The sequence below is a fragment of the Orbicella franksi genome, chromosome 4 (assembly GCF_964199315.1).
Source record: "Orbicella franksi chromosome 4, jaOrbFran1.1, whole genome shotgun sequence".
Taxonomy (NCBI): domain Eukaryota; kingdom Metazoa; phylum Cnidaria; class Anthozoa; order Scleractinia; family Merulinidae; genus Orbicella; species Orbicella franksi.
Genome location: NC_138148.1, coordinates 32,803,972 through 32,831,871, shown reverse-complemented (window position 1 = coordinate 32,831,871; position 27,900 = coordinate 32,803,972). Strand labels below are relative to the sequence as shown.

At 39.8% G+C, this 27,900-nt stretch overlaps 3 protein-coding genes across 3 annotated transcripts in view; 1 reads left to right on the top strand and 2 right to left on the bottom strand.

Moving 5' to 3' along the window:
- The first annotated feature begins 1,057 nt into the window (after positions 1-1,057).
- Positions 1,058-2,980, top strand: LOC145485432 (adenosine receptor A2a-like). Its single transcript, XM_081464100.1, has one exon. The coding sequence runs from the start codon at positions 1,665-1,667 to the stop codon at positions 2,625-2,627; it is 963 nt and encodes a 320-aa protein (XP_081320226.1). The 5' UTR covers positions 1,058-1,664; the 3' UTR covers positions 2,628-2,980.
- Positions 2,981-8,486: 5,506 nt separating this feature from the next.
- On the bottom strand, positions 8,487-22,142 carry LOC145484073 (putative lipid scramblase CLPTM1). Its single transcript, XM_081462685.1, has 13 exons — positions 21,164-22,142; positions 19,312-19,470; positions 18,206-18,320; positions 17,224-17,309; positions 16,495-16,618; positions 15,557-15,659; positions 14,814-14,955; positions 14,429-14,522; positions 13,726-13,916; positions 12,796-12,891; positions 11,799-11,934; positions 11,009-11,176; positions 8,487-9,829 (listed from the first exon to the last, which is right to left on the bottom strand). The coding sequence occupies exons 1-13, from the start codon at positions 21,440-21,442 to the stop codon at positions 9,624-9,626; spliced, it is 1,899 nt and encodes a 632-aa protein (XP_081318811.1). The 5' UTR covers positions 21,443-22,142; the 3' UTR covers positions 8,487-9,623.
- Positions 22,143-23,317: 1,175 nt separating this feature from the next.
- The window catches only part of LOC145485713 (uncharacterized), a 7,539-nt gene continuing 2,956 nt past the window's right edge, over positions 23,318-27,900 (bottom strand). Inside the window, exons 3-6 of the mRNA XM_081464336.1 lie at positions 26,717-27,103; positions 25,140-25,359; positions 24,420-24,748; positions 23,318-23,727 (exon numbers count right to left, since the gene is read on the bottom strand). Coding sequence (XP_081320462.1) covers positions 23,576-23,727; positions 24,420-24,748; positions 25,140-25,359; positions 26,717-27,103 — 1,088 coding nt within the window. The 3' untranslated portion in view covers positions 23,318-23,575. The remainder of the gene's footprint in view (positions 23,728-24,419; positions 24,749-25,139; positions 25,360-26,716; positions 27,104-27,900) is intronic.

Below are 27,900 nucleotides of genomic sequence, written 5' to 3'. Positions count from 1 at the left end.
GCTTTGATGGCTCCTGATTTACAAGCTTTCTGAGTCTATCACATGTTCTCCCAACATCCCGCGTGGTTTAGTGCGCCGGTAAACCCATTGAAAGAGTGGTCTACAAAACAGGCGGATTAGCGGGGCAGAGAGCGACACGCGATACGCGAGCGCGAAAGCGACCACGAGCACGAATTTTTTTCGTCTCGCGCTTCTCGCTCGTGTATCGCGTTTGCTCTCTGCCTCGCTAATCCACCTGTTCTGCAGACCAGCTGAAGTAAGTGAGGTAAGTATAGCTAGTGTAAAGTGGCTATTGTAGTATTTGCAGGTAGTGTAAGTAGCTAAATAACAATAGAAAATGATAATAATATCTTACATTAAAATGATTCAAACTCAGAAAGCTGTTTAATGCACGCCAGTGAACTCGAGTATAGGCTTGATGGCAACCAAGAGTGAGGCGTCTAATTGTTTCAGCATAACCCACTGACCGATCTATCAAATAACAACAACAACAAATTGTCACAGAAATTTCAGGAAAGCGCAAAGTGGATGCCACTTTCAAAGCACTCATCTGTAGCCAATCAGATTGCGCGTTCACCTGAGAGTCGGTCAGTGGATTATGCTAATATTATTCATAGACCTTATCACGGTTTTGGAAGCTATCTTGACAAGTAGGCAACAACAACATTCATTTGGCTATGTTTTCTTGAATGTTTCTGCGGGAGGTGTTCCTCTATTACGTCCATGTTGTTTACCATCGTATTTACCTGGCTTTTGAGTTCATAGAAGGCTTGCAGTGTGCGCTGCAAGTCTACTGTGGGCAAAACAAGACTATTTAGAAGGACTTCTAGCAATGCCGCATGTTGTTCTTTGAATACCTCAAGTATATCGAGAAGTTCGTCTCGAATAGAGTCCTGCTTTTGTAAAAAGTCCAAACTCTCCGTCTTGAAACACAAATGTCTCCGTATTGAGCGCGCCTATGGCACTGAATAAAGTCCTTGTGAACAGTGTGGACAAGGAAACATTTTCGGAATTATAGCAGTTTCATACATTAGATGCGAGAATTGTGGACGTTTTTGTTTTTCATGCAATTTGAGTGCGTTTGCATCCCCATTTCAACACTCACGCTTTCGGACATTATGTAATTTTTTCGGGCAAGAGGGTCATCGTCCCCCCAAGTCCGAAGATACCCGTGTGTCTATGTAAACTTCAACATTTGTTTTCATCATTTGTTGTTGTTAGAGATGATTACTTTTGAGAGGATATTTAAAACAGTCGCATAGAAGTTTGCAATACAATGTAGATAATCTTGGCACAAAGTTTTTGTCCACTTGTTACTCGTCCTTCTGATGGATTTCCTCTTAAACCTTTCCAAATATGCAAGGCCCATAACAGCTTGTATGTGCATCGCTCGATTTCGAAATAATATGTATGCCTTTAATTTCCCGTTCTGATCATGAATAATTCCGAAGATAATTTGAAGAAAAACTTGACATATTTGGGGAAATAAAATTAAGGCCAGCTCCACGCAGATATTAAGATTACTTGGAGAGCTATTTAAATTCAGCCCACGAAGATGAAGCTTATTTGATCCCGTGTGGATTCTGTTGAAACATCTGTGCCTATCTCTCGGTATTTTAGAAGCAGTTTTAAAAACTCCAGATCCTTGCATAGCACTGACAATAATGAATTTTACTGGTGGAGGAGAGCAAAATCAAACTGCAGTTTTACATCTTCCATGTTCGGGCGCCTTGATGAGTGGAATACATAAAGAGTTGATATATCTTTCAGCGTTCGACATTTTTCTGTCCATTACTGCAGTTCTTGGCAATATTCTGATCCTCGTTGCCCTTCGCAAGGTGTCTTCCCTTCATCCGCCGTCCAAACTCTTGTTTAGATGTCTGGCCACAACTGATCTCTGCGTTGGTCTTGTCGTTGAGCCTATTGTTGTTGCTTTATACTGGATGTCCCTGCGTCGTGAAGGATGGACTCTATGTCACTACGCACTTTACTCGATATCTTTTGCAGGCTACACTTTGTGTTCAGTATCTTTGCTGACGGTGACTGCAATAAGCGTGGACAGACTTCTCGCCCTGTTGTTAGGGCTGAAATACAGACAAGTTGTAACTTTGAAGCGTACATATGTGACTTTAGTTATCTTTTGGTTTATGTCCGCTGCCGCTTCGATATCATACCTTTTAAATCGCCATATAACCATATGGTACGGCTATATAATTATTTCATTATGTCTAGTAACCTCAATCGCTTCGTACACAAAGATTTTCCTTACACTCCGGCGCCATTATCAAACTCAACTACAGGGCCGTGTCCAACAACAACAACAACAACAACAACCAGGCCAAATAAATCCCCTGAACATAGCGCGATACAGAAAGGCAGTGTCCAGTGCACTGTGGGTACAGTGTACATTAGTTGCTTGTTATTTACCATTTGGTATAGCGAGGGCCTTATTCAGTGCTAGTAAAACATCATCATCTCCGTCTAGTTTTCTCATTGTGGCAGTTGCATCGAATTTAATTTACTTGAACTCATCGTTGAATCCATTTCTTTACTGCTGGAAGATCAGCGAAGTGAAGCAAGCAGTCAAAGAGACAATCAGAGAAGCGCTTTGCTATTTATCGAGTTAGTTCAGCAGTCATTAGAGCCGGTTAACCATGTATTTTTCCTTACAACGGTAACGCTTCAAATATTGCTGCATTAAAAGTTGTTTCTACACGTTGCTTAGACAAAATATGGTTTTGTAAGGGTTAGATATTAATTCTTTCACTGACACGAGTTAGATGGTAACGCTGTATTAACTTGAAATAGCCCTAGGAAAAAGGACAGGTGGAAAAACTGTTTAATTCAAACACGTCATTTGTACATTCATAGGGTGAAAATTTCTTAGGCATACTATAATACAACGCTTCGAATGCGCGCAAACCTTTTTGAGTTTTGACATCACGGTTTTAGTACTCCCACACAAGTGAATAAGGCTTTTCTCGCGTTTCGATTGGTTAGCTCGGAAATAATAGTAATAATGATAGTACTATTCGCCTCTACTTCGGTGAATAATTGTGTATTAAGCAGATGCGAACAAATTTACCTAAAGGAAATAACATTCCGCTTATTAACCAGTTTCAGTGTCCTCAAAACAGTAGAAAAAGAGGATTTTTTAGAACAAGAATTTGTGTTCCGTACAAAATTGTCAGTAAATTATGTTGTTTAAATCTTAATTTTTTGAAACGTTGTTCTACTAGCCATTAAGTTTGTACTTTGGGAAATAATTTTTCTTCTGAGTGTTAAGTGAGTAGTTGACTCTAGATATAACGTCTGAGTGCGCAGGAACTCTTCAAGTCAATTTATCGCCTGCTGATTAAACAACACGTCATGCTAATTGACAGAACTTTCTTTTCATATTGCAGGGTATAAATAATGTACAAGAATGTCGATGGATGGTAACCGCAGGCAATATTTGTTATAGATTCTTACAATATCAAGTTCAAATATTGTAATATTCATTGCCACTTGTTCGTAAGATGTTTAAAAAATTGAAAGGTGAATGTAAGGACCATTTGTCTGGCAGACATAAGACCTCTTTATATGCGTGACAAACAAACGATCTACTGTAATAAAAACCATCCAAGTCCTGCTGCGAACCGAAATAACTTAGGGTAATAGTACCAACAACATGTATTGTATTGTATTCAAGAGATTATCAAGGTAAGAGAGCGAATCCCCCATATAGGTCCCTTAACTAAGGTAATCCCTCTTAAGGTCATTCCCCAGTATTACATTGCGCATCCCTACCGCGCATAATTTCACGCCTGATTAGCGCGCGCGCATTAAAAAATGGCGGCTTTGTCTTTACGGCTGGACCTCTGCATAGAGGTAAATCGTCATTTTCTCGCAAACGAGTATGGTGACCTATCATTTTTTTTTTCTGTTGTTTTGAATTGAGTAATAAATTTCTCTGTGTAAAACAAATACGGACCAATTCTCAGTGTAGAACAAAAAACAATTGTCGGAAACGAATTTAACAAGCAATCGTGACTACAATCATAGTGCTATTATAAGGATTTACTGGGTATAAACAAGGTGCTGTTGCTCCTAAACGAACATGGGGACCCCTCATTTATATTTCAAAATGTAAGTTCCTATAATATAAACAATCAATAAGCAAAGTTTCACGAAAATCTCAGTGCAGGTTCTATTTCAGTGGAATGACGTTAAGTTTTTTTAGACATGGTACCCAGTTCTTCCGCGGATATTACTCGCGCGTTGCGTGGATGTTTTCGTGGAGGATCTGTTTATATTTCGTTTCGTTTCAAAGCAAAGGAAAATCTCCAACGCTGTGGGAATGTCTTCTTTGATATTTTGATCACAAGCAAAGGAACTTCGGCTCTCGGTACGTTTTAATACATTTGGAGACTTTAATAGGAGTTAAAATAAGAGACGGATGTCCCCTACACAACCAATAACAACTGAATGAACGGCAGACAAATGAGTAGACAAACGAGTGCAAAGCAAACAAACGCCCAAACACAAGCTAGGCAACCGAATAAACAGATGGTCCAAAGTGGAGAAAGACGGTCGCTGCCCAAGTAGCAAAAGCAGTTTAAGCAGCAACGGCAACAACGCCAAAGGCAACATCGATTACAAAAAACGACTTAATATTCAACCTACGAATCTCGCGGGAATTTGGATTCATTCAGTTTGTCTTTGCTGTCAGAAATATCCCAAACAGACAGCGTCAAAATTCAAAAAATAGTAGTTCACGTTCTCTCGAATATACAGAATGTGGCTATTTTATGTTGTTGTTTTGTGACCTTTTGTAAACAACGGCAAAGAAATGAACAAAGAATTTTGGCACACGCTTACGTAGCCATTGTACTCGTTGCCGTTGCCGTTAAAGTTCAGTTTAATTAAACTCCCTAAAACCGAATAAACAGCCAAATACTGAACAGCCAAACGAACACAAAACAAACGAAAGCCCGGCCAAACAAAAAGACGGCTGAGAGTGCAGACCACATCTTTGCTATGAGACGAAATCAAAACATATGAAATGGTGTTTCCGCCATTTCGTCTCAGGTAGTTTCGAGAAAGTCGCTTCGGCTGTTCACGCCTCGCGCGAGTAGCATCCTCGGAAGAACTGGGTACGTCTAAAAATAACTTAGGAGGGATTACCTTAGTTAGAGGACCTATATGGGAAATTCACTCTCTTACCTTGATAATCTCTTGATTGTATTGTATAGTAAGTAGTGTAGAGTGAGTAGTAGTATGGTAAGTAGTGTAAATAGCTCTGTTGAAAGTAGTGTAAGTAACAATAATTATATCACATTTGAAAATTGAGAAAGCTGTCTAAATTTCAATTAGACAGCGAGCTGACAGCAGTCAAGAATGAGGCGTCCAATGTTTTTCACATAACCCATTGACCGATCTGCCAAACAACAAAACATCTATTTCAGAAATTTCCCGAAAAAGGGAAGTTGATGCCATTTTCAAAGCACTCCCGTGTAGTCAATCAGATTGCGCGTTAAGCTGAGAAAAAAACAACAAAACATCTATTTCAGAGCAGTAAAACATCTATTTCAGAAATTTCGCGAAAAAGGGAAGTTGACGCTATTTTAAGAGCACTTCTGTGTAGCCAATCAGATTGCGCGTTAACCTGAGAGTCGTTCAGTGGGTTACGCTAATATTATTTGTTGCAACCTGCTCCAATAATGTTCTTTTATGGTTGCCATACAGTTTAGAGGCCACTCCCGGTAAATAGCGATTCTGAAACAAATTTCATCCTGGAAGCAAACACGCCGCGCTAATAAGACAGCAGATCAAACCTTCTGAAGGGGTACAATCTATAAAACGAGTTATTTCCTTATCAAACCCATCTATTCAATGTCACTAAATAATTCAATACCTGCGCGCGCTCTGATTGGTCGAAAACGCATGTTTTATCAGAGTCGAAAACTGAGAAAAAGCGTGTTTTATTGTTTTTCGCCACATCACCTCTATATCATAAAGCAAATGAAGAAGACTAAGCCGTGTATCACACTGTGATAAGACATTCCACTGTGGTAAGACACTTCTCAAATGCCCGTCGTGTTTTATTAGTGTAATACACGGCTTAGGTTTCTTTATTTGTTACATACAGTTTACTGTATTAGCGGGTCTACATCGTGCGGACAAGACAGTTAGGAGATAGATATGTGCTCGTAGGTTTTCAATTGTGGTCGTTATTACACACAAGACTAGGAGCATGATTCTGTCTCGCATCTCGCCTACGAAAACTGAGGGTGAAGAGGGCGGGGGGAGGATGGGGGGGGGGGGGCGTGTAGGAGCTGATATTTTTCCCTGTAGCTAAGAAATCGCCAAACATTTGGCCGATAACTAAGATTCCAGCAATCCCAGCTAGCCTCTCATACATGTTTTATTCTTTACAGCGTAAGCTTAAGTATCACTCCATTAAAAGTTGTCAGTTTTGCACGTTGCTTTGACAAAAATTTAATTTCGTAAGAATTTGCATTGTACTGAAGTAGTTTACTCGGATGTCGGTTGGAATTTTAAAATGCAAACTGAAAGCAAAGGGATTTTTATTCTTACTTGTGTTGAGCTTCATGTACAGATTTGATTGTGAGTAAATTATTAAGAATGTAAAGTTAAAATATAAGACAGAGAGAAGGATATTTCATGACTTAACGGAGGTAACTCAGTTTCATTCGCACAGGTTAGATAGTAACAGTATATTACACGTTCTTTGAAATAGCCTTAGGGAAAAGGATAGACTGAGGCAAAATTGTTTATTTCAAAAATTTCTCACGAATGCTACAATACTACGCTTCGCACAAACCTTTCCGAGCTTAGAGCAGACTGGGAGAAATTTAAATACTTTCTTTCAGTGGTCCTCATACGTGTTAATGAAAATAACAAACTGTTTGAAAAGTAATCTCAGCTTCTTTGAAATGGCAGGTAAGCAAGAGTTATCTTAAAAAAAAGTCACGCTTCTTACGACATCGTCAGAAACGATTCCGACTTGCTAAAAGAGATCCATTCAACAGAGGTTCAACACACACAAAAAAAAAATTTGAGATAGTGCAAAATTATTAACCAATTTTGGGATTTTTCTTGTTGTTTAGTAACCGTGGCGATATTTTCAAACATGGGATATATGATTTAAAGGCTTTGTGATATTAAATACCCTTCTGTCTCTCTGTTAAAACGAGGCGTGATGAAAAATGTATTTTCGTACGAAACGTTTTGCATAAAGCATCACGTTGAAACCGAAGCAAAAGGAAACTTCAAAAAGACCTATTTTGTCCCATAAGTCAGAACTTAAAGAAAATGTTATTTCGGACGAGTGAGCCAGCGAATAAGGCTGAAATATTTTAACTATTTTGTCGGGACGAGATACAACAAGAGCCTGGGTTCCGGGCCGGGGCATCATGGGTAGGGATGTACGGGCATATAAGACCGGGTATAACACGTGGTTGTCATCTAGGCTTCAGAACCAACCACGTTCTTTCGTTTCGTTTCGTTTGTTATTATTATTTTTTTTTGTTTAGTTCTTTCTTTTCTAGGTACCATGCATCCAGTCTGGTAGGATCGGCTGTTCTAATTTCATTTTTTGTAAAGCCTTCGTAGGATGGGCTTCTAATCGCTTGGAGCTTGAGCCTTGGCTCCTACCCAGATTTCCAGCATATTTTTTCCCCACAGGGGTTTTTTCTGGCAGGTTTCTTCTGGCCTCCGTTCAAACCGCATTTGCTTTGTTAGCGGTTGCTCAGCTCCACTAGTTTTTTTAAGACTTTTGTTCGTTTTCTTCTCGTATTTTTGCACTATAGGTTTATATTGTATTTTATTTATATTGTACGTCGGAGTTGGTGATCCCCAGCCTGACTGGCACAAAGCTTGAGAGCCTATATGGGGATGTAGGCCAAGATGGCCTGTTTATATTATAGTTGAACGTAATGTCCGAGTTGATGTTCTCCAGCCTAACTGGCAGCCTGACTGGCACAAAGCTTGTAATGAGAACTTATTTGGGGAAGTAGACCAAGATGGCCTGTTTATATTATAGTTTAACGTAATGTGCGAGTTGATGTTCCCCAGCCTAACTGGCAGCCTAACTGAAACAAAGCTTGTAATGAGAGCTTATTTGGGGAAGTAGGCCAAGATGGCCTGTTTATCTCATAGTCAAATGTAATGACGGAGCTGATGTCCCCCAGCCTAACTGGTACCAGGACTGATTGCTTATTCGGAGAAGTAGGCCATATATGTTGTGTATTAATTAAAGTGTTGTGGCTCACCAGCCCTACTGGCTCTAGCAAATGCCTTGTACGTGTGGAGATCCTTGGCTGCTTTTCAAGGATTTGTCATGTAAATTGTAAATTGTTTGTGTTATATAGTGTTCGGGTTGGTTCTCGCCAGGCGCTCCGAAAATAAACTTATTTGGTTCAGCGATGCTGTGTTGTTATTTGTTGTGGAGTGGAGACAAAATATGCACGTACTTACTCAGTTACTGAAGCAAAATATATCAACAGAAAAGGCCTGAGAGAAAGATTTTTGTGCTTCGCAAGATAAATCTAGTTTTACTCATGTCACACAAGTAAACTTTCTTCCAGATTTAATACACTAATCAAGGCACTACAGTGCAGTACGATATTGTACATATGATAAATAGCAAATGTAAAACTCACTGTTTTTGTTTGCAGTTTTTGCAATTGAAGGATCTGTTTTCTTTTTAATCCCATCGTGGCAAATACAGACAAATTTTAAAAAGGCATTATTCCCTGGCACTAAGTACTCCGCACGAATTGCAGACCTACATGCCAGGTTTGCGGCTTACCATTGGCTATCGTAAACCGAACAACTGGTCGATGTAAGTAAACATAAATATGACATCAAACCCATCTGAGCTCGAAACAAACACATAAGGCATGCAACTAGTGGCAGCTGTGGGAAAACGTTTGCCTAGTTCCTGGGCCTCAATATTTCGCCGCGGTCAATCATTTTCAGGTCACGTGATCTAGGGCGAGACGTTCGTCTCGGATACGTCACCGAAATCGATTGACCGTGAAGGCGTGGAAGAAAGCCGTACAAGAACTAGGCAAGGAATACCATGCAAAGCAAGCAGCTGCCTCTGATTTGTTGATAGACGGTGTGTTTGCTATGATTCAGATACATTACTTACAAAAAAATTTCGGACCAAAAGATTCTGACACTTTGCTGAAACATAGCATAAGCAAATTTGAAACATCACTGCACCCTGAGGGTTTTAGAATACCCTGACAAAAAAATAACACAAATTTGATCAAGCCGTTACGTATTTAGGGTAGTTTCTCAACTGGAGTTCACTCCCTGAAGCAAACTAGCGGCTTTGGCGCTATTTAAAAGTTTCATACGGTAGGGTTTTACTTTCGGATACTTTCTTTGTCCGAAATTTTTCGCAAGTAATGTAGCTCATTTTATGGTACACTTGGCATCCAGAAGGCAGAGTTGGTTTCAAAAGGTACAATGGATTTTTTTGAAATACTGCTCCTTCATGAACGTAAGTAAGTAAACTGCTTAATTTGAGTACACTGAGTACAATAACAGGACAAAAGCTTTTTACACTTTAAAATCTGTCATGTGCCAAATTTGATGATAATTGATTATTAGTCATTCTTCTTGTCTGACACCACTTCAGCATCAGCACTAACTGCACCATTTTCAATAGGTTTTGTTTCTGTTGGTTGCTGCGAGCTGGGATCCGCTGTGTCAGTTCCATCAACAGGCTCACCAGTCAGGCCGAATTCATTCACACGTTTAGGATCAATGGGATAAATCCAGCGCTGGTACAAGTAGATGAAGAACACAATATCTACAACAGAACACACATAGCTTAATTTCTCGATTTCTGGCTTCACAGTGCTACGCGCGTTACCGTTGCCGCCAAGAAATTAAAGGAGCTAGCTACATCTCGGTTGGCGCATCTTAAAAAGTTTAGCCTAAAGTTTTCAAGTTCGTCGTTTGTAATCCGTTTTAATCTTCTCCATCCTTAACCATCTTTGTTTCTTTATGGTTTATGGTTATCTCGTGAGTGTTTTTCTATCTTAGTAAACGATTATTTTCAGGTTTCCTTTAATTTTGTTCGTGGCCAGAATATCTCAAAATACCGCAACAGAGCTCCTTTAAGGTGTCCCATTTGAGCATGGCTCCAGTCAAATTCGCCGTATACTAATCACTGTTCTATTTACATGTAACCGTGTTACGTGCCTGTTGAAATCCTTTCCGCAGGTAGCAGCCGGTTTCGCTGCCTGTCGAGTTCGCTACGTTCGAGTTCGTTAAGTGTTTGCTATCCACAACTTTCAGTTCGCTACCTATTTCATTCGTGTTCGCTATTATTGATAAACTAAAACTTCGCGTAAATAAACTGTATTAAAATCGATGTAAAGAAATATTACCTTCCTTGAATCACTTTTTAAGAATTTTGGTAACTAAATATGAAACTGAAAAACATATATACTTCAAATTGAATAAAACGAATTTGTTTAAAGAAAAGTGGAAGTTTTTTGAGGAAACAATTTTATCTAATAATTAAAGTCGGAAAACGCTACCATTAAGGAAAGTCTTTAAGTTAAATAAGTATGTAAAGAAGAATTTACATTATCTATTTTCATAACTAATTCCATATGGTGTCATTGTTAACTTTTGTAACCAAACTTTATTCATTCTTCAGTAAATAAATTGTTGGAAAAAGAAAAAAACTGTATTAAAATCAGTCCAACCATACGCTTCTACGATACCGCATAAATGATTGCTGTGACTTGTTTGCTTGTTTGTAACACTGCCGAGCCAAGCGAGCCACTTAATATATAGCCCAAAGACTTAACGTACGTTAACTTTCATCCACTGCCGAGCCAAGCCTGTGGGTAGCGAACATGTAGCGAACTCGAACCTACCGAACTCGACAAGAAACGAAACCAGCGTGAACCGTCGCTTGAGCTTCTAGGTACAGAAATGGCTGACTATTTTTCACGATAACTTCAAAAACACTTACCATCTCGGAAACAACCAAGCCGGTACAAAGTTGGCATTTTGATGACAAAGGCGAAGAGGTCATCAATGAAAGTATTAAGAGCCTTGTAGGTCATCATGCGCCAAGGAAGGTGAGCTACTGACTTCAGTTTATAGTTGATGAAAAGCTGTGGCGTCATCATGATGAAACCTACACAAACATTGAACAAACAAACCAAACCATCACTTACCCTTGTCAACAAAGCTTTTCAGTGGTTGGTTTCAACTTGCAACTTTTTGAGATGGTTCAGAACGAACAACCTGTTCATCAATCGCTGTAATGTTTAACTCCGAGCGTTGAACCACTGGAGCAGATTCAACTGTTGAGCCATTGGAGCAAAACACTGCAGACTGCTGAAGGGGTTATTCCCAACACTCAGTTGTAGAGCAATTACCAACAACTTTAGAGGGGACTTTCCTTATTATTATTAGAACAATATAAGGATGTTGCATGGTAACTAGTCGATAAAAGACCGCATGACTTGATCGGAAAGAGCTTGGATCTGAGAGTTCAGGGAAGGGGGTTACACTTGTACTTTTTCGTAGGTCTGGGGTGTTGGAAGGGCAAGACCATATTTGTATTCTCAGAATTGCACGGAAACTACTTACAGTGATACATGTATAGCTTCCAATTGAGGCTGATGTGGGGAAATCTTTTCAAATAGAAGTTGTCTTCTAATAATATTCTTCTAGACTCAATTAAAAGCTGGTTGCAGTTTAATCGTGAGGTAGATATGAATAAGGTGTTGTAAGGACACTTAATATGAACTCACCAAATGTCAAAAGAAAGCCATACAACATGCTAAGAATCCATGAGTACCATCCCTTGTGCTCAACGTAAATCAGTGAATATACAGCATAACAGACTAACAAGGGAAACAAAGCCCATGACAAATACTTGAACGCCATCTGAAGGAGGAGAAGTGAAACAATTGTAAAGTAACATATGAGGTATTTTCAAGGAACTTACACTCACATTTTGTAATGCACAAATAAATGGGAAGCTTTGTTGAAATGAGCGCCAGGTGTAGAAAACGTAATTCCTGATGGTTAGTCAGAAATTTTTAATCTTACGGCACGATGGAGAGACTCGCGGGTTGTAACGGGACGTTTAGGGACAGATGACTGCCTGACGCATCCTCAATAAACTATTCACATTGAATGTCTTGTGTTACTGTAGTCAGAATCTGTTTCAGATAAGAGATCCAGCAGTTGCACTTTGAGCCTGGTCCTGGGCTGACAAGGTACAACTGTATGTTGTGTTCTTACCCTCAAAGTGCCTCGCAAGCAAAGAAACCTGGCAAGTACCCTGGAGGATGAGGACATGAAGAGATAGTGGACTAGCACCTCATTCATACTGGATAAAAAAGTCAAGGGCTGGTCAGTCTGAAGACTGCTTGGCATCACATTATTGTTAAGCTGAACGAATTGTGATCAATGTACAAATGGGCAGGGTATTGACCTAAACATCCAAGTGTTAGACTGTGAATCAGCTATTGTCACAGCTCCAATTTGGTGCATAACAGAACACATACCATTGAAAGATAGACTGGACTGACAGATAAAAATGAAAAGCATTTGTGGAGCTATTCCCAGAAATTCTCAATAAGTACTACAGCTTGCAACCGACTAGTGTCGCCTCCTGTAGGGTGGACAATACCCCAATTAATACAAAGGAACCCAGCAAGAGTTAAGTGTCACCAGTGCCTGGCTAGTATGCCTGAAAATAGGATTAACTTCATAACCTGAGATGAGAACATGCCTCCTTACCATGTCATACTGTTTTGTTTCAGACTCTACATATGTTTCTTTGTCAGCAAATCTTATTCTTGGTATTACACCAAACCAAGGGTTTTCTCTATCCACCTACAGCAAGATAAAATGTACAATGGCCGTTAACAAGGATAACATTAGATTAGATATGTAAGTAAATCAAATGTATGGTAATCATGTGATAAAACTTGTCAGGAGAGCTATAGGGCCTACAGAAGTTTGCTGGGAGAATTATCGTCCCGCATGTCACCCATCGTGAGGCACTAGGACTTGCTAGTTTAGAGACACTTCTTGATCAAAGACTCAAACAGTCAAAATGTTTCTGGACATCACGAATTTAATGCTGATCGCAAATACAGTGGCGGATCTAGGGGATCTCCTTATTTTGGGTAAATAACAAAACTTGCCGAAGGAAGAAAACCCGGCAGGGTAAGCCAAAAAAAACGCCCCCACCCCCTCCCCCCTTAGCTCAAGGTCTGGAAATAATACAGTTTTTATACCAGAGGCAAACGAACATAGATTTAATCTGAGAAACAATCAAAGATATCGAGTGCATTCCTATTTGCAAAATAAACAGACTAGAGAATAGCTTTTTCTACAGGCTCCCAGCGAGGGCGGAAAAAAATCCAGCGATTGAACTGAGCCGTTTAGCGCCAAATGAAGAATTCCGCGGGCGAAGTCCGCAAGCGAAGCCCTCCCCTTCGTCACCAGACCGCTCTCGGATAGCCCCGCTCGCCCTAGACCATACTCGGCTGGCTCGCACTAAACCCAACCGGGAGCCTGTTTGCAGGCTAGCAGGTCCAGAACAGGAAAACGTGGTGTGAACCTGTGGATTCCCTATTCTCCTCCAGAGGCCATAGGGATACATGTAAGTAAGTGCAAAGTAAATCATTTGATAATAACGCTCTTGAACAAGGGTCTACTTGCCTTAATGTCGACAGCCTTGTTAATTTTCCAGATCTCTATAAGAAGCCCCACAAAACAGCTGATGATCACGACTGTGTTAGTCTCATTGTCCATAACATACAAGAGAACTATGACGGACTGGAAGACATTGAAAAACACAGACCGAACAGAAAGGCCTTCCAATGTCTTGCGACTTCGCCAGAACTGGATGTCTGAAAACAGAAAAGTCAAAGAAGCGAACTTAGTAGAAGCATGAAACTCGATTGCTCTTTTTGGAGAGCTGCCACCTTGAGGATGGCGCTACTTCAAAACCTTATGACAGACTTGTCACATCAACCTCCTTGCCTAGCAGGCTGTATTTAAAAGTTCAAAGTAGGATAGGTTTTAACCAGCAAAATGCTGTTTCCTGATTTTGTTCAGTTCATACCAAACTGAAGTTTTCTTTGGAAGCAGAGTCACGATATTAAGCTACTACGATCTTTTGGAGCCATCAGCGCACCTTTCTCAAGTAATGAAAAATGTCATGCATGTATGTCGTAGTCTTCCATGACAGAAGTCATGTGAAAAATGTCTCAGTACAGGGCCAGAAGTTCAAAATATCAAAGTCTTGATAGGTTTTATTCTATCATGCACTATATATATACAGACCCTGCATCCACAAACAAACAAACAAAAACCAAGACCTGCATCCTGTACTGTTGAGGTAACAATACCTATTACTCACCATTTTTAAATGCCAGAACTTCAAAGACAGTGTGTACCAATGTGACAATCATTGTCACGCCAAGTAGATAAGGGTTTGTCTCCACTAGTGTTCTCTAGGTTCAGACAGAAAAATTCAGAGCAAAACATAGTTAATAAGAGATTGCCAAATGTTCATCTGCATTCCATTTCTTTCATTCCCTGAACCTTAATACTCTTGTCTCACTCTTCGGAAAGAAAAAAACTGTAGCACAGACTGACATCTGAGTAAGAGAACACAAGAACGCAACAGAATGAACTCTGCCAGGGCTTGATCCAAACCACTTAATACAGAGACCAGTACACATTCCATTTCAACCACCACACTTAAAACACTAAATAAACTTTTGCCTTAAGAGCCAACTCACCTTGAGGGAGTCCTGCTCTTCCTCACTCTGCTCTGGCTCATCTCCAAGCACTGAAAACCACTTCTGTCTCATTCGCTGAGACTCGTACATTTGCCATCTGAACAGTGATATGGGACTGTAGGTTAAGTGTAAGTCAAGAGTTCTGCCAAAGAAAAATTGAAGCACAATGTGAGAGAACATAAGTGAGAGAACACAAGTGAGAAACCATACCTTGCTGTAAATGGTCAAGCAAATAGGAATCATGACTATTAACCTCGAGAATGACGTAAGAATATTGTTTGCTCTGCAAAAGTGCTCTTAGTCAAGACACTTTACTCTCACAGTGCCTTTCTTCACCTATTTGTATAAATAAGTACTGGAAAATTTATTGGTGGGGTGACACCCTGTAGTGGACCAGGGGGAAGTAAAAGTACTCCTACGTGTAGCGTGATAAGCTCCAGCACTCTTGACCACTTGGCCCAGTGGAGATTCCAGTTCCCCTTACAATAATACAATGTCTCTTTTATCTTATGGTTACATGTAAAATGTAGCTGTAGTGGTTGCTGCTTGTGATGAAAAGAAATTTAACCAAAAAAAAAAATGACATTTTGAAAAAATTATCTGCTTGGAGTTGTTCATTGATTCATACAAGTACATGTAGTGCTCTCGACATTTGCTTAGATTGCTCATTGTGTATTCTGCCTGTAAAGATGCATTGGAGAATACTGTATATTAAAAGAAAAAAAAAAACAACCAAAACTTACTTTGTTGTTTCATTGATAGGCATGTAGTCACTTGCTAAATTCCAGTACTTGTTCAGGTACAGTACAGGAAAATATTTGCCAGTTATGTTTTCAAAGACAAGAACTGAAACAGGAACATGTTAATTGAAGTTACTGTATGTGTTGGTTCAGTGGAGGTGACATAAATATCAAGTTTCAGGCATAGTCTGGTTGGCTTTTTTAAATGTCTAGTAGCACTTGAGTGAGTAGGGAAGGTCTGAGCCTGTTGAGGTGTTGGGAAATACGGATGAGGAAGCTGGGGTGGTGTGCTGAATTATAAAACAACATTTCCTGCATTTTAATGGTGACAAGTGCTGAATTTGAGAACATTTAGTTTGATTCACTAGTCTGTGTGTTGCACTGGGCGACTTGATATCACAGGAAATCTGGACACTAGACATGGCTTCTGATTGGCTAATTGCTAATTTAGGTAAAGTAATTATCATATTCCAGCTTCTGTACATCCAGTACACAGCACAAGACATAAAGAGTATGGGTAGAGTTCCTACCCTTTCTACCACCTCCAACCCCCTCCAACCCCCTCTCCACTCCCCATGATGCATTTAGCCTACACCAGGTTGCAGTTCCAAGAGTAATGCATAAAACCCAATCCTCCATAGGAAAAAGAGGGTGTCGAGCTACATTTTACCACAATACCATGCGAGCCTTACACAGCCCATAAAGAACAAGGAAAGCCAAAATTTTGCAATAGTCGTCCTGTGCTAACGTCAACGTGTATGCTAGGTTTGATGGTTTTAGGACTTTTCTGTATGTGTTTATAAATGAGCAATGTTTTTCTGTGCTATGAATCATGGGTAAATGTACCAGTCACCATCCTTTTTCGTACAGGGAATTCAGCCACATGCCAGGTACAACTAAGACTCTGTTGATAAAATAATTAGGCATTTGTGTCTACTTACATTCATCCATCGGCTGTGGAACAGAGCCCTGAACCCATGGCGTCTGATCATCCATCAGGTTGATTGTCAGGTTTGGATGCCAATACGAGATAATTTCAACGGGTTTCTTACTGTCTGGTGCTTGCTGCAAGAAATTTGTGAGTAACTTGTTAGTCTTGAATATTTCAAAATGTTGCTGCGAGTCCTGGATATCTGAGGCACTAGCTACCTAGTTGCCATGTAGCATCCAGGGTAACCAGGGTAACCAGGAGTAACAAAAGGCCCTTTGCATGACCATGTCACATGACCTTGTCAATCATAAAAAATGGTTGCAGTATGAAATAGATACTTCATGTACACTGTATGAATGGAACGAACATGGTGGTTGGTGAAGTTAGACAGTATGACTTCCAATTTGGAGGCCAATAAACATAGACTTAAGTGACAGATTTTAGGACAGTTTGATAGTTTGAAAATTTAAAATGATTTTCAAGCTGGATGATAAAGCTTGCAATCAAGCAGCATTCTTCCTTACATATCTTGTTAATTTTCTTAACCTTAAGATGACCGTAACATCTCTCACTTTAACATCAGCAGCCTGAAAATTGGAAATCTCACTAATATCATCAAGCTCTTTCCATTTCTGCTATCTACCTTCCACCATTTTTTATTAATGAGGTCACATGACACTGTACTGTTAAGGGCCTACTTCAAACTAGAAAACGCAATTCATTAAAAATCCCAGCTTACCACCAAGTCTGCTGGATTAGCATCAGCCACGCCAGTGAGTAAATTTACAGTCCTGTGAACACGTCTCTTTCTGTAAACTGGCAACACTAAAAAAAGAAACACCACAATTACATACATGCAGCAGATGAAAACAAATGAAACCTTTGTTGTTGCAAGCAATCTCTGTTTTGGTTGGTTTAAAATCAGTGTCACATTCTCGTTTGCCTCAATACAAGCACAGCTTAAATACAATCTAACCTCTATACAGAGCCGCACTGAGGCAGAATAAACTAACCATAGTTGTTATTGAGAGGTTTTAGTAAGAGTGTAGTGTATAGATCTGTGTATAGCTGCGATGAAAAGTGTTGGCCTTTACAGAGAAGCTGACACTGAAAAGAGTGTACTTTCAGTAGAGCATGCGTATTGTCTAATGTGCACTGCTAAACAGCACAGAATAGACCTGAGATTAAAAGTTGGATATTCAGCATAGGCAGCAGTCTTAGTAATGGAACACCACGTCTACTGTAACCTGTAACAATGTGAACGAAAGCAAATATTAAATGCATGGAAAAATTGTCAGCCATTTTTCACCTTCTGTCGACCTAACCCATAACACAAGCACAATAATCTTGTCTCTTCAGAGTAAAAGCAATAAACTGCTGTGCTTAGACTTTTTCAGTTGTCTACTTGTTCCAGCTAACATTACTAACTATTTTAGTTACAAGAACATGTTCTATGATCATTGTAAAACAAATCAGAACTTACTTGAGTATATATGTACTTGTGTATACTAAGACCAGGGGTTTTATCATTCATGTTTATAGCAAGAAGGCAATTGACTTTCATAGACAGGCAAAATTTTTTGAACTGAACTTCTTAACAAGAAAAACTCTCCTTCACATGGTCAAAGCAGACAGGCAAAATTAGTCTCACGGCAGGTCAATTTGCCCAGGGCCTTCCCCCCCTACCCCCCCCCCCCCCGACTAAGACTTACTATACTTACACAGAGATCTGTTGACCACAGCTAGCCTGTTATACTTAGGGTGCTGCGGGTCAGGAGATTTGCCACGCCTTGTTATAAAAACATGGACATAAAGTGTTCCATTGTTTTGTAGTTTCTGTTAAAAGAAATGAAAAAAATTTAATTACAATCACTACTATTATGGACTGAAAATTACACAGCCTTGCAATTCATGGAAGGCGTTGATACATGTAGGTGTTCTATCCTAATTGCAGTTGTATTAGACTCTCATCACTGACTTTTGGGCGGTGTTCTTCCTGTATGTTGTATTTTTGAGTGAGAACATGGACTCTCGCAGTATTTCCCTGTGCAGACATTGTTGAAGCAAACTGACAAAAAATTAATGTTGAGTTATGATCTGCAATAAACTACAGTAGCATTCTGTCAGGCTTACAGATAGTAAATTATTTAGCACTTAGCTGGGGGCCCTCAGGAAGCTACCACCTGTAGACTATATATAGCCTCCATTCAGGCATATAAATGGAGAGCCAACAGCTTGTCAAAAAATATACTGGGGTTACCCACAACAGACTGGAATCTTAAGCCTGGTTTTCACTAGTGACGCAAGCACAAGTGCAAACACAATAATTCCTATTTCACTGTGAAAATGGCCTTGATACAGGTATAAGCACAAACGCAAGCACAAGGATCAAATTTTTTCCTTTTTCTTGTGCTTACACTTATGCTTGCGTTTGCGCTGCAACAAGTGAAAATGAAATACCGCTCAGGCATAACACAAACACAAGGATATTTACCACACATGGTTAAGTTTGGCCAATGAAAACACTGGATCCAGATTACCTCACACCTAAACAGTTTGGAAGGTTCAGATGGTTTTGCTTATGCTTGTGTTTACGTCAAATTTTGTTTTCACTTGGGTCATCCATATTGCTTACGTTTGTGCTTGCACTTGTGCTTGCGTCGCTAGTGAAAACCAGGCTTTAAATAGGGTAGAGCAGACATTTTTCTAGCCTCTCCATGCCAAAGAAACAAGAACCACTAAGCTTGAGAGAGGACTTAATCACTTGATTGAGTTGTGATAGGAGCCTTACAGTGTGTATTTAAAAGTTTAATATACATGTAATTACCTCTGATGCTTTTATTGTAGTGCTATACAGTCGTGAGCCATCCATTTGGGGTCCGTCAGTCCAATTACCAAATTTGATATCTGTCTCATGCCATATAAGTTTTTCACTGTTGTTGAAGTCTAAGAAGTGTTGCTCTTCTGCTAGATAAACCCACAGCTCCTACAAAAGATAAGCATATGTATATATAATATGTCAGTTATTTCCTTCAGCTTTTGGCTTGTAATCAACTGTACATGTAGTTTTCCAGCATCCAACACGGCTGCTAAACTGAGTTTTGAACAAGGCTACAGTGTATGATTGAATTAATGCGTGATATTTCCCAAAATCACTGGATTAGTTCTGAAATGTTCAGAATGGAGTGGTCATGGGTACCAGTGTCAAATTACAACTGATGAAAATTTGTTGGTCGATCAAGATGTATGATCCAAATCTATAAGGAGATCCAGGGCTGTGCTCTAGAAGAACCCGAGTGCCACAGGCAATGAACTTTTGTCTTTGGGTGAAATGACAAATTTACTTTTTTCACATAGAGTACGTTTAAGTGTTGGGCACCCAGGAACACAAATTTTCCCCCTGGCTCATCTGGTTCAATTTTCAGCAAAACATTACTTTACTTCTTGATTAAGGAATAGAAAACATGTACCGTGTTTCTATAGAGTTACATTTATAGAAACACCAGTGAAAATTTGGGAGAACAAGAAATGCTGTGGGAACACGAGTTGTCAGGTAAGTGCTTCCACAGCTTTTTCAAGTTCTCCCAAACTTTCATGAGTGTTTCTATAAATTGACAGAAACACGGAGAACACATTTTCTATTTCTTTTAGAAAATACCACAATGAAAAAAAGAAAAATAACTTGTTTACTTTGATCATCAAAATGTAAAATTAATTCTCTTTGCTCACGCCATCATTACGTCAACAGCTTGTGCTAGTTCTGTGTTTCTATCGCGTTTTAGTATAAATCTACTAGCGTTCTATCACAAATACCATTCTCTGATTGGCTAAGCTACTCACTATCTTTTCTGTGACAGACAGCAAGTGGCGTAGCAGTGTGTCCTTGTTAACAAAATGATGGGTGCTTCTAGGCGTTTTCAAAGTGTCTGTGAAAAGGATTTAGATATAGCTTTCAACAGCTGGTAGATTTATACTAAAACAATTAGATTGTTTGCTTTCGATTTCTATACATGATAGTTGACTTGGCTGTGCCCTTGTCAACTATCATGAGATAGAAATCTTGAGATCACAATCTAATTGTTTAATAGAAACACGATTTAAAACCAATTAGTGCACCTACTTTCTTAGGGCTATTTTCTAAAGGTACGCATGGTACATGTTTTCCGTGTACCCCAAATTTAACTTTAATTCTCTCTGGGAAAATGTTTCTGCAATTTTCTTCAAGAGCTTTTTTTAATTTCCAACCAGTTCTTTTCATAACAACCTTTGTCTTATATTTGAACCAACAATACTCACTAAACACAACAATATATTTTTTCGTGTTTTAAACAAACACGAAAACAAACCAAATGGTACAAAAATTCAGAAGCTAGAAAGTAAGTCCTTATAAACCCCAATCACGTAAGCAGAACGCATTTAAGTGAGAAATCAATGATTATTCACAACAAAACACTGGGTGAAAACCTGTGCTAGATCAATTATGGCATGGCGATACCAAGAAGTGTAACAGAGCTCTTCTCGCATAAAATTTTCGCTCGTGCCGGCAGATTTGAAGCGTGCTACAGACACGAAATCTTGCCTAATCTCGTCTTCATCACCAGAATTTTTTAAAAGAAAAACACTTACAGATAAGTAATCGGCAGTCTTTCTAACGATCCCCTTAGTTAGATTCAACTTACTATCTTTTGATCCGTCTTAAAAAGATTCGTCGATGGCACTGTGTTCGAGGTATTTGTGCTTTGCTGTCGGCCACGAAACAAATTCGAAATCAACCAAAAGATGAACATGCGAACAAGAAGACTTTTCCACATGGATCCCTGTTGCTGCTGTTGTTGTTGCTGTGGTTGGTCATTCTGTTGAACGTTGTTTCCTGCCGTTCCATTCTGAAGTTGAGTGTTGGTTTGCTGTTCATTTCTATCACACGCTGCCTCGTCACTTCGTTCGCGTTCTGTCGCCATGATGAAAAGAAGAGATGAAGAAATGGCAAAGGTAACCACGCCTATCACATGAAGGACAGGTGACACAGTCGCACTTTCGCGGGATTCACGCGGGTAGACCCGATAAAGCTGCTGGAGAACCCGCCAAGAAAGGGTCGCGGGTCTAGTGCGCGGCAAATTTTGAGATTTCTATCACCTACATGGTGAAAGATGGCAACTTCGGTCTCGCGCTGGTTTTCAGGTCCGCTTTTTGTTTGACAGTCCTGCCAGGGTCTCAAACCACTTACCATATGCGACCAGAGTCGCCTTCGCTCCGTCCTCCGTCCGGCAGCAAGAGGACAACTCAGTTTCATAATTTTGCACTGCCAGCTACAAACTTATAAGATACACCATGAGCATTGGATTTGTCTAAAAGTTTACAACAGCCGACCCAAAAGTGGAAGCTTAGCCATGGTGTTCTCCCAGTATAATTTTTTCGGCTGTTTTAGGAGTAACTTGTTAAAGGTTAAATATCAGTTAAAGAATAGCGTCTGTTCTACTGAAGCTATCCAAAATGTCTAATATACAAGCGAAATACCAAGACTTTTGAAGTACATCTGAGCATAAGGAAAATTGAATGACGAAAGTAAGCGTAATTATATGTAGCCTTCGAACGGTTTTAACAGACCCCTTCAATATCTGGGTGAGAAAAAAGGCCACTTTGCGCCTTGCAAGGAGTCTGTGAACTAGCATAAAATAAACTTTTTTGATCTGTTAGGTATTTGAGGGGTGAGGGGGGGGGGGAAGGTTCAGACATCTCCGACTGGTATAGACATCCATGTTTCAATGTCTAACTCATATCGATGTCACATTCTCATGAAACGAAGAACAGAAAATCAGGCTAAAGATTTAAGTTATCTTATTTTTATTTAGAATATACGAAATAACAAGCGTAATAATTAAGCAGCTAGTTCTTAAAATCACAGATTTGAAAGTGTATAATAACTGCCGTGTATACTTAATCACTGGCGGATCCAGACTTTAAGCTAGGGGGGGGGGGTGGGGGCCGGTTTTGATTTACTTGCCCTGCCGGCTTTTCTTCCTTCAGTCATTTCTTCTTTTTCACCCAAAATAAGGGGGGAGACCCGGGCCCCCCGGGCCCCTCCCCTATAGATCCGCCACTGTTAATGTAGTCAATCACAAAACAAAGCAAGTAGTCAGTTTCTTTCCTCAGTACATAACTGTACATTTCTACATTTAACTGTATTGTATCGAATCAGTTACAACTAGGCAACTCGATTGGACAGAGTATAATATTACTAAATAAACTGTTAAGAATACTGTAATAGCCTTTTGAGGCTAAACATTCAAACTGCAAAATGTCCTCTTTTTTCCCTCTCTTGTTTGCGTGACTGTTTTACAACGGTAGTTACTGGGAGTCAAATAAAGCTTGAGCCAGCCCACATTAGACTTCCTTTTCAGATTTGATCCAAATTTTCCAGCGAGCATCCCCACCCCTTAAGCAAGGGACTCCCACGCCTTCTTTCTCACCTCTCCCCTCAGCGAAGAACCAACAAAATCACAAAAATTCTTTAATTGAGGACGACTGTTTCGTAACCGAACTTATGCGAAAAAAGAAACTGCTTCGCAGGCTACGCTAAGTACACGGGTACTATTTTATTTTTTGGTTCTGGTAATGTTTCTACTTGGACTAGAGGATAGAAATATCCTACCCGTTTGAAAAAAGAACTGAAAGGTTACAAAGGCTATGTTAAGGCGGGGGTTAACTTAAAATTCTGTAATCTGGAAATAAAATTCTGTATTCTGAATCTTGAGGTATTAAAGTCTGATTCTGAGGGGCATTTCTCTTACTGTAAGTTCAAAGCTCGTTTTTTCAAAACGAGTTATTTTTGCCTTTGAAAAGGGATATTTTGAGTGTTCTAAGTAAGTTTTGTGTTTTAAGATAGAACTTTTCCATTCAGTGCATTTTGACGAAGTTATGCATTGCAACGTATGCTGCATTTTCTGCATCAGATTTGACTGGTCATCATTTCATGTGTTTTTAACTTTTCAAGAATGGTGTGGTTTTAGGCGAACCCCCGCCTTAAGTGTGTTTCACTAGTGCTATGGTTTGAACATTTCCTCAGTAAATGACCGGACTACCCAATCTGGAGTTTAGGTGGCCACATTCACATCTCCATGTTGCCTATGCTTGCTGCAGCTGCGCACAACAAGGTAAGCGGTTGCACAGATAATGGCTAAGGCGGCAACACCGCTGACCGTCACAGTTACCGCTAAATTAGTCGAGAAGGACTGGGGCTCACCACCTGAAACAAAGAAAAGAAAAAAATGTTTTGTTTTCTCATTCCAAGTGATGAAGTTTAGTTTTCCATAGACTAGCTTCTTATAAGCAATTTAGTTTAAAATAGCTTGAAAGTAAATGAATTCTCAGCATGATCCAACAACAGCAAGCTTTACCGATTTGGATGGCCTAAAAAACGTCGCAGCAATGCGAAAAAGCATCAGGTATTTAAGAAGAGGCCATGATCGTAACACCTGGACGACAACGAGAGCCAAACAGCGTCTTACAAAGCCGTAACTTATGTTTTTTTAATCTTTTTCACTGCACTCATTTCAACGGTCATTTAAAATGAGGGAGTTCCCCAAGAATATCGACGCAAAAGAGTAGAAAATATAAAATCGCCAAGAAAAGCAAAACCAAACCGATCCCTTTGCGTTGATAGACCTAGATGAGAACAAAGACCGAGCTAATATTATAAAGTTGACATAATAATCTTTAAGGTAGAAAAGAAGAAAATGGGGATAAGATTTTAAGAAAAACAGTTAATGATATACAGATTAAAATATTGCAAGTTTGCTCGATGATTGGGTTTTCAAAGGTAAACCTTCTAAAGGAGCTACCGGCAAAGAAATAAATAGCGAAGTCTTCTCAAGATTGCAATTTGAAAATTCCAACGCAAGAAAACAAGTTTAGCTGACAAAAACGAATTCTGCATACCCTCTTTTTCTTCCTCTTCTTCCTCGTCGTTCTTAAAAATAAAAGGACCTGTTGACGTGTGGTACACCTTAGTTTCATCGACTTCATCAGCGAGTGAACGCCTTTTTCTCCCCTTAGGGTCACATTCAGCATCAGTAGGGCACTGACACGCTGAATTATCGACATCTGCCAGGCAAACTCTGAGATCACAGTGAAAGTAAACCGCATCGCCTCTCTCAGCACCATAGTACCTGAAGGTCGGTATGGAGAATGCCTCGGCTACACTGTCATTTTTGCAAGTATACGACAAGGATTCGGACTTGTCTTCACTCACAGCCTTGTTACCGCAACTGGTTTGAAAAGAAACAAAGAGGATTATAATGGAACGGGCAGTCGTAGTAAAATGGCTCATTGGTAAGAAAATGACTGAATGACTTTTTTCTTGAGGCTAAATAAAGCGCGCGTCTCTGATATAATAACGAGTCGGGAAAAGAGGACGGTCAAAAAGGAGAAGAAAAAGAGAGGTACACCCACGGTGGCACAGTAAGGATGACGTGCATGGTGCAGCACAAAAACAGGAGCCTTTGATGGACCGATGTTAAAGTCTTTTTACACACCACTTCTTTCTTCTTGAAGGCAACAAGAAGAAGAGAGATCCTGGGAGCTAGGCCGCTTTGTGCGAAGTAAACTTATAGTGTCCTTCCTTGATTATGAAACAACAGAGTGAATATGTGTACTTACCCGTTTCTTATCAAAGTAATGTTGCCTTCGCCTGAGTTTGGTTTGGCGCTCCTTGATGACCAACAGTGAACAGGAAAAAGGTCAAGGTTAGGTGTCGCGCTTTGAGTCTCTACCGTCGCCTTGAAATACAAAGTCTTGCCCAGCTCAACTGGGTTAGGGACCTCACCAGTAAAATTAGAGTAATGGAAAGCTTCAAGTTTAAAGGTGAAGAATGCACTGCCTGAAAGAAACAATAGATAATATTATGTTGATATAAAGAAGTGACTAACTATTACTAACACCGCAATCTGATTCACAGAGATCCAGGTTAATATTTGACCATGATCACTTGCACTTCATTGACTACTTTCTAAGTGACATTACATCGAAGTTATTTAGCAGCATTTTTCCATATAAATTCCACCGCAACATTAAAATTTACTCTAAGAATTAGTATAGGTAATTGTAGAATGTGATTGCAATCAAGGATTCACACCACGAGTAATATTTGAAAAATATCACTGCAGGAGCCTTTAGGCGAGTGCAATTTGAAAGCATTTTCAAGTATCACGAGTTACGTAAATCCTTAATTGCTCGAGCCTTCATACGATTACTCATTGATGATGTGACCGAGAAAATTTCGAACTCACGCGCGTTAATTTGTACTACAGTGCAAATTAAAAACTCAACGATACATTCCCCTGCTTTCAGCCAAACACTATGAAGATATTTTCTCAGTTATATATGTAATAACTGGTCTTAAATTTGGTAACCTTGTTAATTTCAGATCTATCAGTTTGTGAGTTATTTTCCTGGGGGTGGTACTCTGTAAATCTTGGTTAGAGGTGTGCCGCTAGCGCTGGGACTCTGAAACCCTCACCCTATACTAGACCATGGTCCGCTTGATTTTGCAACCCTATTCTAGACTAGACACCAAAAACCCTACCCTATCCCAGACTAGCTATTTTCAATGCAAAAATTTTTCATTATCGTGGTCCAACATAAGCTAACTAAACCAATATTTTACGAAGCCGCTTCCGAGTTTTCTATTATAGAACCATGGTTAAAGAATCCTTTTTTAGACTTAATTATTTATACACTGCACCGGTCACTCCTCTGGTAAATTATATCCTACTCTAGACCAAAACTGTCTGATATCTGTACCCTATCCCAGACAAAACTGCCTGAAAACCAAACCCTTCACAGTGGTACACACCCATATTGTTTATAGATGGGACTACCCCCTTGGGGGTTATTTCCTGTCGCGACTAGTTTCTCTCACCGTCAAGATCACGTGATCGATTGCACCATTGAGGACACCTGCGTCAAATTTATCGCCAAAAAAGAGAGAAGACACGTTTCAAAGCTGTGACCTTGATGAAAAAAACTTGATGAAGCATGTACATGATGGACCTACGTAAAACATAATCTGCAACCGCTCGAACGGGAGTTGTTGCCTGTTAAACGCTTTCAACAGCGCTCACTGAATACGAGCTTAGACCCCATTCTCCCTTCTCCCTTTCTCCCCTCCCCCACCCCCACACACGCACTTATCCAATAGAAATTTGATCCATTCCTACTGTTTTTATGTTACATACTTGAGTCGTTGTCTTGACGGTTCTTGACCGGCATAAAGTTTGCCACTGTCTTGTTCTGATTACCATATTTACACGACACATAATACAGGTGATCGTACACATACAGCTGGCCTGTACCACCGGGGTTGCTCTTTTCTGCGCTGATTTTAAGGATGTATTGGATGCCATCTCCAAGCTGTCCTGAAGACCAAGCACAGTGCGGTAGGGGAAGACCATCGTAGTTTACTGTCCTATTGTTCTGAAATGTTGTCTGGCACGAGGTATTGTTTTGTAATCGCCACTCGGTTTCATTCCACCTCGCAAGATCATCTACGTTGGTGATGGTTATATCGACCGTGTGATTGTTGTGACAAGAAACGTTACCCACAGGATTAGGAGGGTACGCACCTGCAAAAAGGAAAAGGTAAAGTAAAGGTTTGGGACATAGTGTCCTATAGCCCGGGAGCTTCCCTCAATTTCCGCAGCATAATGAGACGTCTGAGTATTTCTCCCGGGGAGGACTATAAAAAGGACAGGAGTGCTCGTTGTGCCTTTTTTTTCTTTTAGCGATACTTTAAAAAGGGGTTTTGGTATCTCTCTCTCTCAGGGTGTTCAGCCTCAAAACGTCCACAGCGGAAGCTTTCGCGACATCTTTTAGGGTACTGATCCGAAAAAATATATTTGATTTTATTTACCGTTTTGTTTATTATGAACAACTTATATTAAACAAGTAGAAAGTATTCGCAGCAATCTTCTTTGCAAGTGAATACGTGAAAGATCATATATTTGAACCGCGGAGAGAAATAGCAATAAAAATCTTCTTTATTGCTAGTTTTTTCAAACTGAAAAAAATATGCAATTGTCAGTTATTGTGTCGTTAAATTTTAAAATTGGTACCCTTTAGAGGTGAAAAACATTTTAAGCCACCTCCAAAAAACAGGACTTTGGAACCTCTTAGGGTTGTTTTCAAAACCTCTGACAAGCACCGCTGTCCTCTTTATCTTGGCGATACCATTTCTCAATTAGCTCGCCCTACAACAATAACAGTTCCTAAACGCTTAATGCTACCATAACGAAGACATAAACAACTTGTACACATTTGTGTTAATACTGCTAGTAAGAGCGATCGTGACGTATTCATGACCTTTTAATCGTACGAATGATATTCTGTGAGCTAGAAAGTCAGCATCTCAACTCCAAGCCGG

Excerpts from the sequence above, each read along its gene's own strand:
- LOC145484073 (XM_081462685.1), bottom strand. The coding sequence starts at position 21,442 with ATGGCGACAGAACGCGAACGAAGTGACGAGGCAGCGTGTGATAGAAAT. Across the intron at positions 11,177-11,798 it reads TGGCTTTCTTTTGACATTTG|GTTTCATCATGATGACGCCA; the intron begins GTGAGTTCATAT and ends ATGTTTGTGTAG. Across the intron at positions 9,830-11,008 it reads GCTTGGTTGTTTCCGAGATG|ATATTGTGTTCTTCATCTAC; the intron begins GTAAGTGTTTTT and ends GTTCTGTTGTAG.
- LOC145485432 (XM_081464100.1), top strand. The coding sequence starts at position 1,665 with ATGAATTTTACTGGTGGAGGAGAGCAAAATCAAACTGCAGTTTTACAT.